Source organism: Salvelinus namaycush, chromosome 9 (assembly GCF_016432855.1).
Source record: "Salvelinus namaycush isolate Seneca chromosome 9, SaNama_1.0, whole genome shotgun sequence".
Lineage (NCBI taxonomy): Eukaryota > Metazoa > Chordata > Actinopteri > Salmoniformes > Salmonidae > Salvelinus > Salvelinus namaycush.
This window is the reverse complement of record NC_052315.1, coordinates 26,750,077-26,762,925: the sequence shown is the minus strand read 5'-3', so window position 1 is coordinate 26,762,925 and position 12,849 is coordinate 26,750,077. Positions and strand designations below refer to the sequence as shown.

The 12,849-nt window shown below is 47.1% G+C and overlaps 1 protein-coding gene across 4 annotated transcripts in view; it reads left to right on the top strand.

Moving 5' to 3' along the window:
- The window catches only part of LOC120053907 (breast cancer anti-estrogen resistance protein 1-like), a 116,141-nt gene that overhangs the window by 62,110 nt on the left and 41,182 nt on the right, over positions 1–12,849 (top strand). For 2 of the 4 annotated variants that reach the window (XM_039001206.1, XM_039001205.1), the window contains exon 1: positions 3,457–3,847. The exons of 1 other annotated variant lie outside the window; for it this stretch is intronic. In XM_039001206.1, the coding sequence (XP_038857134.1) occupies positions 3,731–3,847 (117 nt within the window). In that variant the 5' untranslated portion in view covers positions 3,457–3,730. Of the gene's footprint in view, positions 1–3,456; positions 3,848–9,092; positions 9,652–12,849 lie in introns of those variants that run through there. One more of the 4 variants, XM_039001210.1, reaches the window with a different exon arrangement.

Genomic DNA, 12,849 nt, shown 5'->3' with positions numbered 1-12,849 from the left:
GAAGGGGTTGTAATTTCCCTCTGGGCAGATGTCTAGGTGCCTTGCACTGTGCACATACCGAACAGGAGGAAACATAAACCTGCACGTCCTTAGCTAAAGTGGGCCACCAGTACTTCCCAGCAAGGCAGCGCACCGTCCGACCGATACCAGGATGACCAGAGGAGGGTGACGTATGAGCCCAACAGATCAAACGATCGTGGACATCAAACGGAACGTACATACGCCCAGCTGGACAGTCAGGTGGAATGGGCTCTAAACGTGACGCCCGTTCGATGTCCGCGTCCACCTCACATACCACCGGTGCCACCAGGCGAGAGGCTGGAATTATGGGAGTGGGATCTGAGGACCTCTCCTCTGTATCATACAGCCGGGACAGTGCGTCTGCCTTAACGTTCTGGGAACCTGGTTTGTAGGAAAGGGTGAAATCAAAACGGGTGAAAAACATGGCCCACCTTGCCTGGCGAGGGTTCATTCTCCTCGCCGCCCGGATGTACTCCAGATTGCGGTGGTCAGTCCAAATGAGAAAAAGGTGTCTAGCCCCCTCAAGCCAATGTCGCCACGCTTTCAGAGCCATGACAACAGCCAGCAACTCCCGGTCCCCCACATCATAGTTTCGCTCCGCCGGGCTGAGCTTCTTCGAAAAGAATGCACAGGGGCGGAGCTTTAGTGGCGTACCCGAGCGCTGAGACAGCACAGCCCCTATCCCTGCCTCGGACGCGTCCACCTCAACTATGAATGCTAAGGAAGGATCAGAATGAGCCAGCACGGGAGCTGAGGTAAACAGAGCCTTCAGGTGACCAAACGCCCTGTCCGCCCCAGCTGTCCACTGCAGTCGCACCGGTCCTCCCTTCGGCAGTGAGGTAATGGGAGCCGCTACCTGACCAAAACCCCGGATAAATCTCCGGTAGTAGTTGGCAAACCCTAAAACCCGCTGCACTTCCTTTACCGTGGTTGGAGTCGGCCAATTACGCACGGCTGAAATGCGGTCATTCTCCATCTCTACCCCTGACGCTGAAAAGCGGTACCCTTGGAAGGAGATGGACGGTTGGAAGAACAGACATTTCTCTGCCTTGACGTACAGGTCATGCTCCAACAGTCGACCAAGCACCCTGCGCACTAGGGACACATGCTCGGCGCGTGTAGCGGAGTATATTAGAATGTCATCTATATACACCACTACACCCTGCCCGTGCAGGTCCCTGAAGATCTCATCCACAAAGGATTGGAAGACTGATGGAGCATTCATTAACCCGTACGGCATGACGAGGTACTCATAATGCCCAGAAGTGGTGCTAAATGCTGTCTTCCACTCATCTCCCCCCTTGATACGCACCAGGTTGTAAGCGCTCCTGAGGTCCAATTTTGTGAAGAAGCGCGCCCCGTGTAATGACTCGGTCATACTGGCTATAAGTGGTAGTGGGTAACTGTATTTTACCGTGATCTTATTTAATCCGCGATAATCAATACACGGGCGCAAACCTCCATCCTTCTTCTTCACAAAAAAGAAACTCGAGGAGACAGGTGAGATGGAAGGCCGAATGTATCCCTGTCCCAGAGATTCGGTGACATATGTCTCCATAGCCACCGTCTCCTCCTGTGACAGAGGATACACGTGACTCCTGGGAAGTGTAGCGTCTACCAAGAGATCTATCGCACAATCCCCCGGTCGATGGGGTGGTAATTGAGTCGCCTTCTTCTTACAGAAGGCGAGTGCCAAATCGGCATATTCGGGAGGAATGTGCATGGTGGAAACCTGGTTTGGACTTTCCACCGTAGTGGCACCTAAGGAAACACCTACACACCTCCCTGAACACTGACAGGACCATCCCTTGAGAGCCCTCTGTTGCCACGAAATAATCGGATCATGAGAGGCCAACCAGGGAAGACCCAACACAACAGGAAACGCAGGAGAGTCGATCAGGAAGAGACTAATTCTCTCCTCGTGATCCCCCTGCGTTCTCATAGCGATGGGCGCTGTGACCTCCCCAACCAGCCCCGACCCCAAAGGACGACTATCTAAGGCATGTACAGGGAAGGGAACATCAACAGGAATAATAGGGATCCCTAAGCTATGAGCCAAAGAGCGGTCAATAAAGTTCCCAGCTGCGCCTGAATCTACTAGCGCCTTATGCTGGGGATGCGGGGAAAACTCAGGAAATTCTATAGGTAACCACATGAGTGCAACAGAAGGCTCTGGGTGAGTTCTGTGCCTACTCATCTGAGACGACCCACCAGTGCTCCGCCTGCTACCTCGACTTCCAGGAGAAACACCCCAGCACCGGACAGCAGTGTGCCCTCTGCGTCCACAGTTGGTACATGGAGTGGTTCCCCCCTCCGGTCTCCCTCCTATCAGCCCCTCCCAACTAGGGGTTGGATCCAAGGAGCTGGGTAATGGAATGGGCGGACCCCGATCTAGACGCCCGCGGGAGGCCAACAGGTTATCCAGCCGGATAGATAAATCCACCAGCTGGTCCAGGTTGAGAGTGGTGTCCCTGCAGGCGAGCTCCCTACGAACGTCCTCTTGTAGACTACACCTGTAATGATCGATCAGGGCCCGCTCATTCCATCCCGCACCAGCGGCCAGAGTACGGAAGTCCAGGGCGAATTCTTGAGCGCTCCTCATCCCCTGTCTTAGATGGAACAATCGCTCTCCCGCCGCTCTCCCTTCAGGTGGATGATCAAAGACTGCCCGGAAGCGGCGAGAGAAGTCATCATAGTTATCCCGGGTAGAACCTTCTCTTCCCCAGATGGCGTTGGCCCACTCCAGGGCTTTACCAGTCAGACAGGAGATGAGGGCGCCCACCTTCTCGTGTCCCGAAGGGGACGGATGAACAGATGCCAGGTAGAGCTCCAGCTGTAGGAGGAACCCCTGGCACCCGGCTGCTGTTCCGTCATACGCTCCTGGGAGCGAGAGCCGAATCCCACTGGGTCCGTACGATGGAGGGATGGACGGTGGTGTAGGTAGAGGTGCGGGTGGAGGTGCTGGGGTATGATATACTGGGAGACCTCCTCTCTCCCATCTGTCCATTGTTTGCAGCACGCGATCCATGGCTGTCCCTAAACTATGCAACATGGTCGCGTGCTGTTGAACCTGCTCTCCTACTGGGAGAAAAGGGCTGGCTGCGCCTGCTGACTCCATTTGAAGAAGGTCCGTGATTCTGTCAGGATTGTGTGCGGAGAAGTATCGGAGTCAAGCGCAGGACACAGGTGTTGAGCGAAACCACAGTGTTTTACTCAAAATATAGGCAAAAGTTCCACAAATGGAAATAATCACAAACACACACGTAATCATCACAACCACTAACGCACAAACAATCACGGACAAAACAGAAATGAAAGCCAGAGGGTTAAATAGGGAACATGATGGGGGAATTGAAACCAGGTGTGTATAATACAGACAAAACAAAACGAAACTGAAAAATGGATCGATGGTGACTAGAAAGCCGGTGACGTCGACCGCCGAACACCACCCGAACAAGGAGAAGGGCCGACTTCGGCGGAAGTCGTGACACATCTGCTCCAAAGAATGGTTTAGTTGTATTGTTCAAACTATACTGTAGATTAGGAACATTGAAAAATTTGCTCATAGTGATGAACATCAATATTACAGATTTATTTCAAGTATATTGTAATTGTGTAATGCCTATTTAGTGACCACCTAGCTGCATTGTTTTGTTGTGACTCAGTCCTGCCATTGTGTTCATAGGAAAAGGTCGTCCCCTTCCTGGAAATGATGGTTGGAAACCCCAACGTTATGGGGTTAATGTTAGAGCCACATTCCTACATTCCAACCAGGGGGGAAGGAACACTGTGTTTGGGTTTTTCAGTGTGTGTGTTTTATGTCTATGTAAGTAAATATGTGTTTCTGTATGTCTTGAGAGAGAGAGAGAGAGAGAGAGAGAGAGAGAGAGAGAGAGAGAGAGAGAGAGAGAGAGAGAGAGAGAGAGAGAGAGAGAGAGAGAGAGAGAGAGAGAGAGAGAGAGAGAGAGAGAGAGAGAGAGAGAGAGAGAGAGAGAGAGAGAGAGAGAGAGAGAGAGAGAGAGTGTGTGTGTGTGTGTGTGTGTGTGTGTGTGTGTGTGTGTGTGTGTGTGTGTGTGTGTGTATACCGTGTGTGTGTGTATACCGTATGTGTGTGTGACAGAGTGTGGGTGTGTGATGATGGAATTAGAGAACAGCATTCTGGCTGGCACCCTGGTGTCTCGGCGACATCATAGTGAGAGTAGCGATGTCATTTGTCAGTGTGTGTGTTTATGCAAGGAGCCCAGAGTCTGATTGCAGATTTCACTAGTGGATTACTCCTCAGTGGAGGAGCTGTGGGCCAAACCAACGGCAGTCGCAACGACACCCAACCATAATAGAGATTAAAATGAAAAAGCAAATCAGGAGAATCTAATTAAGATGGCTGTGGAAGGGTTGTGTTTATATTTAGGGGGGCCGTTTGGGGCCTATAGGAGGTCCTTTGCATGCAGAACATCTCAGCGTGTGTTTCAGTGAGGAAGACATTCCTTCCTAAACACAGAGTTCCCCGTTTAGCCTGGAAATACAATCAGCCTCCCATTCTGCACACACAGAGATAATGCCGTTTTACTTCCTGCCACATTAATGCTAATCTTTTTTTTATTGCAGCGAAAGAGAGGGAAATTTGCCCTGTGCTGCAGAGTGCTTATACTGAGGAACAGGCAGCATTGTGGAGCAAGCTTTGATGAAAAAAATACTCACTTTGTAGTTTTTAATCATCTCAGAGTATTAACAAGCTTTGCTGATAAGAAAACAAATAAAAATGAAATATAAAATCAGAGAATAAACAAATGCAATTATCTATGGAAATGAATGTTCAAGCTGTTCAGATCAATCCTATTACTCGGGGGAAGGGGATTTGTAAACACTTACAGTGATTATTGTTCTCCTATCATTGTAGGGTTATGTTTTTATTTTCTTCTGTGTATCCCAGATAGCCACGTCTTATCCTCCATAAGACGAATGGTGGTGTGGTGGGGGGGGTAAACCCTCCCTCAGGGACTGGGGCAAACTGGCGGTCTGGAACAATGATCCAACATGTCAGATCACACTGTCAGAATCTTTGATGCAGCATCCTGTAAGAGGACACAACTTTGTCCTCTGTGTGTGTGTGTGTGTGTGTGTGTGTGTGTGTGTGTGTGTGTGTGTGTGTGTGTGTGTGTGTGTGTGTGTGTGTGTGTGTGTGTGTGTGTGTGTGTGTGTGTGTGTGTGTGTGTGTGTGTCTTCGTGCCTGCGTGTGTCACTGTCCTACCAACGTGTGCGTACAAGCTTGGTTGTGTTTTGTTGTAGATGAGTGTATTACTGTGTAGTTGGACGATTTCCCCCTCTTCCTTCATAAGACTTTGAAAAGCCTGTATGTGATTGACTGCACAGCAGGACTGACAAAGTCACAACAAAAGAATCAGTCTTTAATTTTACCCCTTCAAAGATGCGTGAATATTCATTTTGACCGGGGGGGCGGATGTCGTACACAACCATGTGCATTGTTTCACTCTCAGCCGCTGTGAATGATGTCACAGTTGTGCGGCATGGGCCCATTCCCCACAGGACAACCTTTGTTATTATGCATAGTTTGGATACGAGTGTGTGGATGATACAATTGATTGGAATCGAAATAAGTGACTTTCAATTATAACGGCTCGCCAGCCAGAGGCTTACAGCTGTGGTGTTGTTAATCAGTCCAAATGACAGCTTGAGGTTTAGTCAAACCATAATAATGATTAAATATCTATTTAAATCATGGAATACTAAACCCCATATTGTCACGGGCTTAGACTGAAATTCACCAAATCTCACTGTAGAATGGGCTCATTAAATGCTAAACATCACACGCATGATTGAAGAAGTAATTTGCAAGGGGTTAATTAAGTAATTAGTGATCAGCGTGATTCACCATTGTGAGTTGGTTTTGGCGAGATAGTGGAGGGAGAGTTGGAGAGACCGTGTTCCTGCCCAGTGACAGCCCCAGTGGAAGGACCTCTGGGCTCCCATCAGAGAAACAGAAACAATCTCAATTCACCAGGAAACAGGATTTCCATATTCACATTTGGTGACCTACATCTCTTGTCCTCCTCAATAATAAGTCTGGCCCTCCTCAGACAGAACAAAGGGAAGACATTGTTTTCAGGCATGTGTAAAATGTCTGTGTGACATAGGTTACGTGCTGGCCGGAGCAGGGGGCTCTAGGGCTGTGGCGGGTGAGGCTGGGTCTGGAGAGGCGCTCAGTGTGTAGGTGTGAGGAATGCATGGGCAGCTGGACAGCCCTGGTCCGGACAACACCAGCACAATGGACCAGTGTTCTGCTGCACAGCACCGACAGAACCCACAGACCCCACATGCAAGCCACGCAGACCCACTTGGACTGAAAGTCTTAGGGCACACGATAGAACTCACCACAGAACAGTGACATGAATGTGTCTGAATTATGTGCTGAGGATGCAGCTGTCTACGCCTGTGATTATTCCTGGTAGTTGACTGTTGTATCTTCTTGTCTGTGATATTCAGCCACCACAGCAGTAGTCTCTGGACAGGTCTCTCTGTGTAGATTCATTGAATGCCTGTCGTATCGTCGTGCAGTATGTTGACAGGTAGCTAAGCCTGTTACCCTGGGCCACGGGATTGATTAGTGGGCCCGGGTGGGGGGGCTCATTAGCTGAGTAGTGAGAGGGGACGAAGGGAGGAGGGGCAAATTGAAATGGTGTCTGACTCTGATGTGATGGTCTAATCTGGTCTAGCTCTCTGTTTAATTGACAGCTGTGATCTCACCCAGGCTCTGATGAGAGAAACTGGGACTGTTGCACAGGTCCCATGAGACCATGTAAAACTGTGAACTGCAGACGTGTGTGTGTGTGTGCTAGCATATGTGTGTACTGAGCGCCAGAAGTGAGTCTACTTCAGTGAAACTGCTCAATCACCATGGACACCTCAGGACCTCTGGCTTTTGAAAGGCAGGCTTTATATCAAGATTAGAATGAACATTTCTCCAATCACATTCAATCGAGGGAATGTTTTTGATGAGACACCGGCCTACTCTTCAAGCCCCCTAATGCTGTTTTGCTCCCTCGTCTCGGTTTGTGTTCTGAGGCTTGACAGTCGTGCCTGCTACCTCAGTGATTTGACCTTTACCCCTGAGCAGTGGCCCACGGGAGGATGTCAGCTCAGTGTGAGAATAGCCCTGCTAGACTGTCACCTCACCTCTGTCTCCCACAGTCCTGTCAGCCAGCCTGCTTCTGCAGCATTGGCCCAATAAGGACATTTCTGGTGCTTTCTGTGGTGTTTTTCTTCTCCGTGGTCTATGATTGTAGGATGTGTTGTTGCCCTCTCTGCATTACACCACTTTGACTGTCTATGTAGGCTATGTTGTGGTCTACACACAGCCCTCATGCTGTAAGGCCTATTATGACCTGGATAATGTTGCACCTCCCTCCACACCACACAGCTCCCACCTTTCTGAAAACACACTCTCACCTTCACATACCTCACTCATACCAATACTCTCTTCCGCGTACCTTTCTTACTCATAACATACCCACACTCTCCGCATTTGAATCAGTGTATGCCACATGAAGGTGAGTCATGTTTGAGAGTTTGACATATCTGTCTGGAGACTGAATGGTTCCATTGGAAGCCATTTGTGTTGATTTAGTTCTGGAATATTGATTAAGGAGTAGGGTCTGCATTTGACCTCATGACCTCCTGACCTGCTCAATCTGAGTTAGATGATTGACTAAGTGTTGGATGTCATCCCTCATTGTTTGTTTGACCTGAGCCGTGAACTCTACCTTAGATACGGCCTTAACGCTTTCTTCAACAACCTCCAGATTAGTCTCAGTACTTTAATAGCATTTTAACAGTATTGTGAGATTTACATTGTGAAACTAGTTATGCTATACCGTTATACAGTTATTGTGTTACACTCTGATTTACCAAATTGATTTCTCAAAGGACAAGCCTTGCGCTGTGTTTGTTGAGTTAGGGTCTGCGTGGGCGACACTGACATATTAGTTCCACCCAGTTGATTTTAGTTTCTTCTTATTCCCAGCAAATGAAATGTAACCTGAGGGGACAATTAGAACTAGCGTACTGGGAATGGATTTGAACGTGTGTGCTGCACAATATACACGCTGCCCTCAGATGTGTTTAGACATACATTGCTGGAGTGATTAACGTTTAAGACCAGAGTGTATAATGTGCTCATGTATCTGAGCAACAATGCAAGACCGATGAGATGAATAAGAAATAAGAATCGTTTTTGGGAGGAGGGAAATGCCAAGTGAGTAGAAAATAAAAATAGAGATGAATTGATGAGATAGAAAAGAGTGAGCCAAGGTGGCTGGGGGAGGTATGTGTGTTCTGCGTGTCACGTTCCTGACCTGTTTTCTGTTATTTTTGTATGTGTTTAGTTGGTCAGGGCGTGAGTTGGGGTGGGCATTCTATGTTTTGTGTTTGTATGTTTAGGTCAGGTGTAATTAGCCTTATATGGTTCTCAATCAGGGACAGGTGTTTGACGTTTCCTCTGATTGAGAACCATATAAAGGTAGGCTGTTCACACTGTTTGTTTGTGGGTGGTTGTCTTCTGTGTCTGTGTATGTTGCACCACACGGGACTGTTTCGGTTTGTTCGTTCGTTTGATGTAGTCTGTTCCTGTTCGTGAGTTCTTCGTGTATTTATGTAAGTTCCATGTTCAGGTCTGTCTACGTCGTTTTGTTATTTTGTAGTTTGTTGAAGTGTTTTCGGGTTTTCGTCTTTTCTTTAATAAACTTCATTATGTCAAATTATCACGCTGCGCTTTGGTCCAATCCCTACTCCTCCTCTTCTTCCGAAGAGGAGGAGGACACCCGTTACACTGCGGCTGCTTGAACAGTTAGAAAAATGGAGTGTCTGTGTCACTCCAAGGTCTGAACACACGCACTAAACATTCCACACAGCCAGGGGGAGAAGAGAAGGCAAGAGTCATTAACATAAAAATAGGTCCTTCGACCAATCACAGACCGGGAGTGGGAATGTCGGGATGTGCAGGAACTGGTGGGTGTCAGGTTACTGAGCATTCTTCCCTCCCTCCACTGGCCAGAGAGAGGGATAGAGGAAGTCGGAGAAAGAGCAAAGGACAGTCTCATTCTTGCCCTCTGAGATCACAGTGCCGGAGAATGTGTTAGAATCTGACTAAGTCTTTCTGCCTGGGAGCGAGACAACAGGGAACTTTAACTGGTGGCTAGACACAGGGGTTGTTTCTAGGACACAGGGGTTGTTTCCAGGACACAGGGGTTGTTTCCAGGACACAGGGGTTGTTTCTAGGACACAGGGGTTGTTTCCAGGACACAGGGGTTGTTTCTAGGACACAGGGGTTGTTTCCAGGACACAGGGGTTGTTTCCAGGACACAGGGGTTGTTTCCAGGACACAGGGGTTGTTTCCAGGACACAGGGGTTGTTTCTAGGACACAGGGGTTGTTTCCAGGACACAGGGGTTGTTTCCAGGACACAGGGGTTGTTTCCAGGACACAGGGGTTGTTTCCAGGACACAGGGGTTGTTTCCAGGACACAGGGGTTATTTCCAGGACGAAATCTCTGCCCTGTTACTCCGGTCTGGAGTCTGTCGGACGGACTCGCACTATAGGGCTGAAAATGAACTATCTGGTGAGTGTGTAATGTCAATGTTTGTGGGTTTGCTGTTTTCATTGCTGTGTGAACACTTTGGTTAGGACATGCTAAATGCCCCAGCTGGGAAAGAGTAGAGAGGTGGAAAAAAATAGAGGGAGGGCAGGACATTGAGGGACGAATAGGAAAAGAGTGGTGAGAACTTTAGTTTAAAAAAAAAGTGTATTCTTACCTTTTGTTGGTACTCAGCACGAGTTACTTTGTGTGCTGCGCTATGTGTACGTGTCTCATTATGTGTATTGGGTTGTGTGTTTTTAGATAGAAATGTGAAGTTACAATGCTACACTTACAACGGGAAATGTGGAATAATGAGAAAATAACAGAAGTAAACTCCCTAGTCTTTTTCATACCAGTTCTTGAAGAAAGGGTTCTGTCCTGTATGTTTTGGAAAGGCCCCTCTCTTCTGAAAGGGGAGAATTGGAGGGCTTAAGACACTTAGAAGAAAGGGCTTTGGAACAGCCAGACAGGAGAGAGAGCCATGGAGATCCGCTGCTCAGTTGACTCAGGAGAAAGTTGAAAGATTAAGATTTTGAGGAGAGAAAATAGTGGAGTGTCCTGCTGCTGGAGTCTTTGCAGTACCGGCCGTTCCCTACTATTGTTTGAAAGTGTTGGCATTCTGTCAGCTTGTAGTGCTGTAATTACACAGGGGTTTGGTATTTGGTTGACAGGACCATACTGTATTTCTGTCTGAGAGGCTTATGCTCTTTAGCAGCACTGGGGCCGACCCCCTGGAGAGGGCTGGTATGTTTGTCCCCTGGTCTGGGCATTCACACACACATTAGAAAGCTTGTAACACAATGGACAAAAACCACTGACATCACCATATATGTATTTAGATGAGGGTAGCTTCCTGTAGCTATCTAAAATGAACTGTATTTGATTGGTGACTGTAATGAGGATATATAGATGGAAGGTTTAGGCTAAATTTTTCTGAGAGATGTTTATTTCAAATCAAATGTTATTCCCAGACTGGCCTTGATAACCATGCCTTTAGAGAAAGACAACCTGACAATACAGATAATACTTTGTAACGTGCTAGCTATCTGCTTGCTGTTTCAGAATGAGGGATTAATGAGACCAGGAAGTGATGCTAGTGTATAAATAGATGAAGTAGTTTCCCACCAATCAGTATTAGTGAGTGAGTGGGGGAGTTTGTGGTGGTCAAATGAGCGGAGGTTTACTCAAGCCTACAAAGAGCTCAGCTGAGTAACCCTCACCCATGTTGCCCAGGCCTGACTCACCTCTGACTGACTCACAGTCCCCTGCCTGGGCTCTGGGTGCTGGCATGGAATTCCCCCCTGTCACCCCCTAGGAGGTCTGGCAGTGAAACTCCTCTCCTAGTCCGTTCCATCATTTCACTCAGAGGGATTACAGGTGTCACACAGTCACTGAGCGTAGTAATAACAGACACCAGGCTGTGACAGGCAAGGACTAGTGGGAAGGAAGGTTGATTCAGGTAGGGTCAGTCAGTCCACACAGGTGAAATTGTGCACAACCATCTGTGAGTCATAGGGTTTCAGATATAGGTTAAACACTAATGTAGAGTACATACCGAACATATGAAGATGTGTTAGTGTCTCAAATACATACAGTACAGTGTGCTATCATGCAAATAAATTCAAGTTATTCCTTGTCTTAAATTTGTTATCATGTAGGTGGCTGCCAAACATTATAATTTCCTGGTGTTTCTCAAAGAGCTTTAAGTCTAAGCAATGTTACAGAGAAAACTACGGGTTTGAAACAGACCTTGATTTGTGGCTGGCAGTCCTGCCATGGGCCTAATCTCTTAAACACAGTGCACCCAGTCCCTTCCCTAGCTAGCGTTGACAGGATCTCTCTCTCCTCCCAGTTCAGCTGCAAACAACTGGGCCTGGGGGCAAATGTTTTCTGTTGTAATCAAACCGTGGGTTCCCCAGGGCACCTGCTTTATGTGGTGGATAATTGGGCTTTACTGGAGGAATAAATCAAATCAAATCAAACTTTATTTGCCACATGCGCTGAATACAACAAGGGTAGACTTTTACAGTGAAATGCTTACTTACAAGCCCTTAACCAACAATGCTGTTCAAGAAGAAGAAAATATTTACCAAGTAGGCTAAAATATAAAGTTATAATAAAAAGTAACACAATAAGAATAACAATAACGATGCTATATACACGGGGTACCGGTACCGAGTCAGTGTGCAGGGGTACAGGCTAGTTGAGGTAATCTGTACATGTAGGTGGGGGCGAAGTGACTATGCATAGGTAACAAACAAACAGCGAGTAGCAGCAGTGTACAAGAGGGGCTGGGGGGGGGGGGGGTTAATGTAAATTGTCCGGTGGTGATTTTTCTGAATTGTTCAGCAGTCTAACGTTGAGGAGCCTTTTCGTCCTAGACTTGGCGCTCCGGTACCACTTGCCGTACAGTAGCAGAGAAAACAGTCTATAACTTGGGTGACTGGAGTCTCTGACAATTTTATGGGCTTTCCTCTGACAACGCCTATTATATAGGTCCTGGATGGCAGGAAGCTTGGCCCCAGTGATGTACTGGGCTGTTCGCACTACCCTCTGTAGCACCTTATGGTCAGATGCTGAGCAGTTGCCATACCAGGCGGGGATGCAACCGGTCAGGATGCTCTCGATGGTGCAGCTGTAGAGCCTTTTGAGGATCAGGGGTAGAGGTCAACCGATTATGATTTTTCAACGCCAATACCGATACCGATTATTGGAGGACAAAAAAAGCCGATACAGATTAATCGGCCGATTTTTAAAAAATATATATATTTGTAATAATGACAATTACAACAATACTGAATGAACAATGAATACTTTTATTTTAACTTAATATAATACATCAATAAAATCAATTTAGTCTCAAATAAATAATGAAACATGTTCAATTTGGTTTAAATAATGCAAAAACAAAGTGTTGGAGAAGAAAGTAAAAGTGCAATATGTGCCATGTAAAAAAGCTAACGTTTCAGTTCCTTGCTCAGAACATGAGAACATATGAAAGCTGGTGGTTCCTTTTAACATGAGTCTTCAATATTCCCAGGTAAGAAGTTTTAGGTTGTAGTTATTATAGGACTATTTCTCTCTATACGATTTGTATTTCATATACCTTTGACTATTGGATGTTCTTATAGGCACTTTAGTATTGCCAGACTAATCTCGGGAGTTGATAGGGTTGAAGTC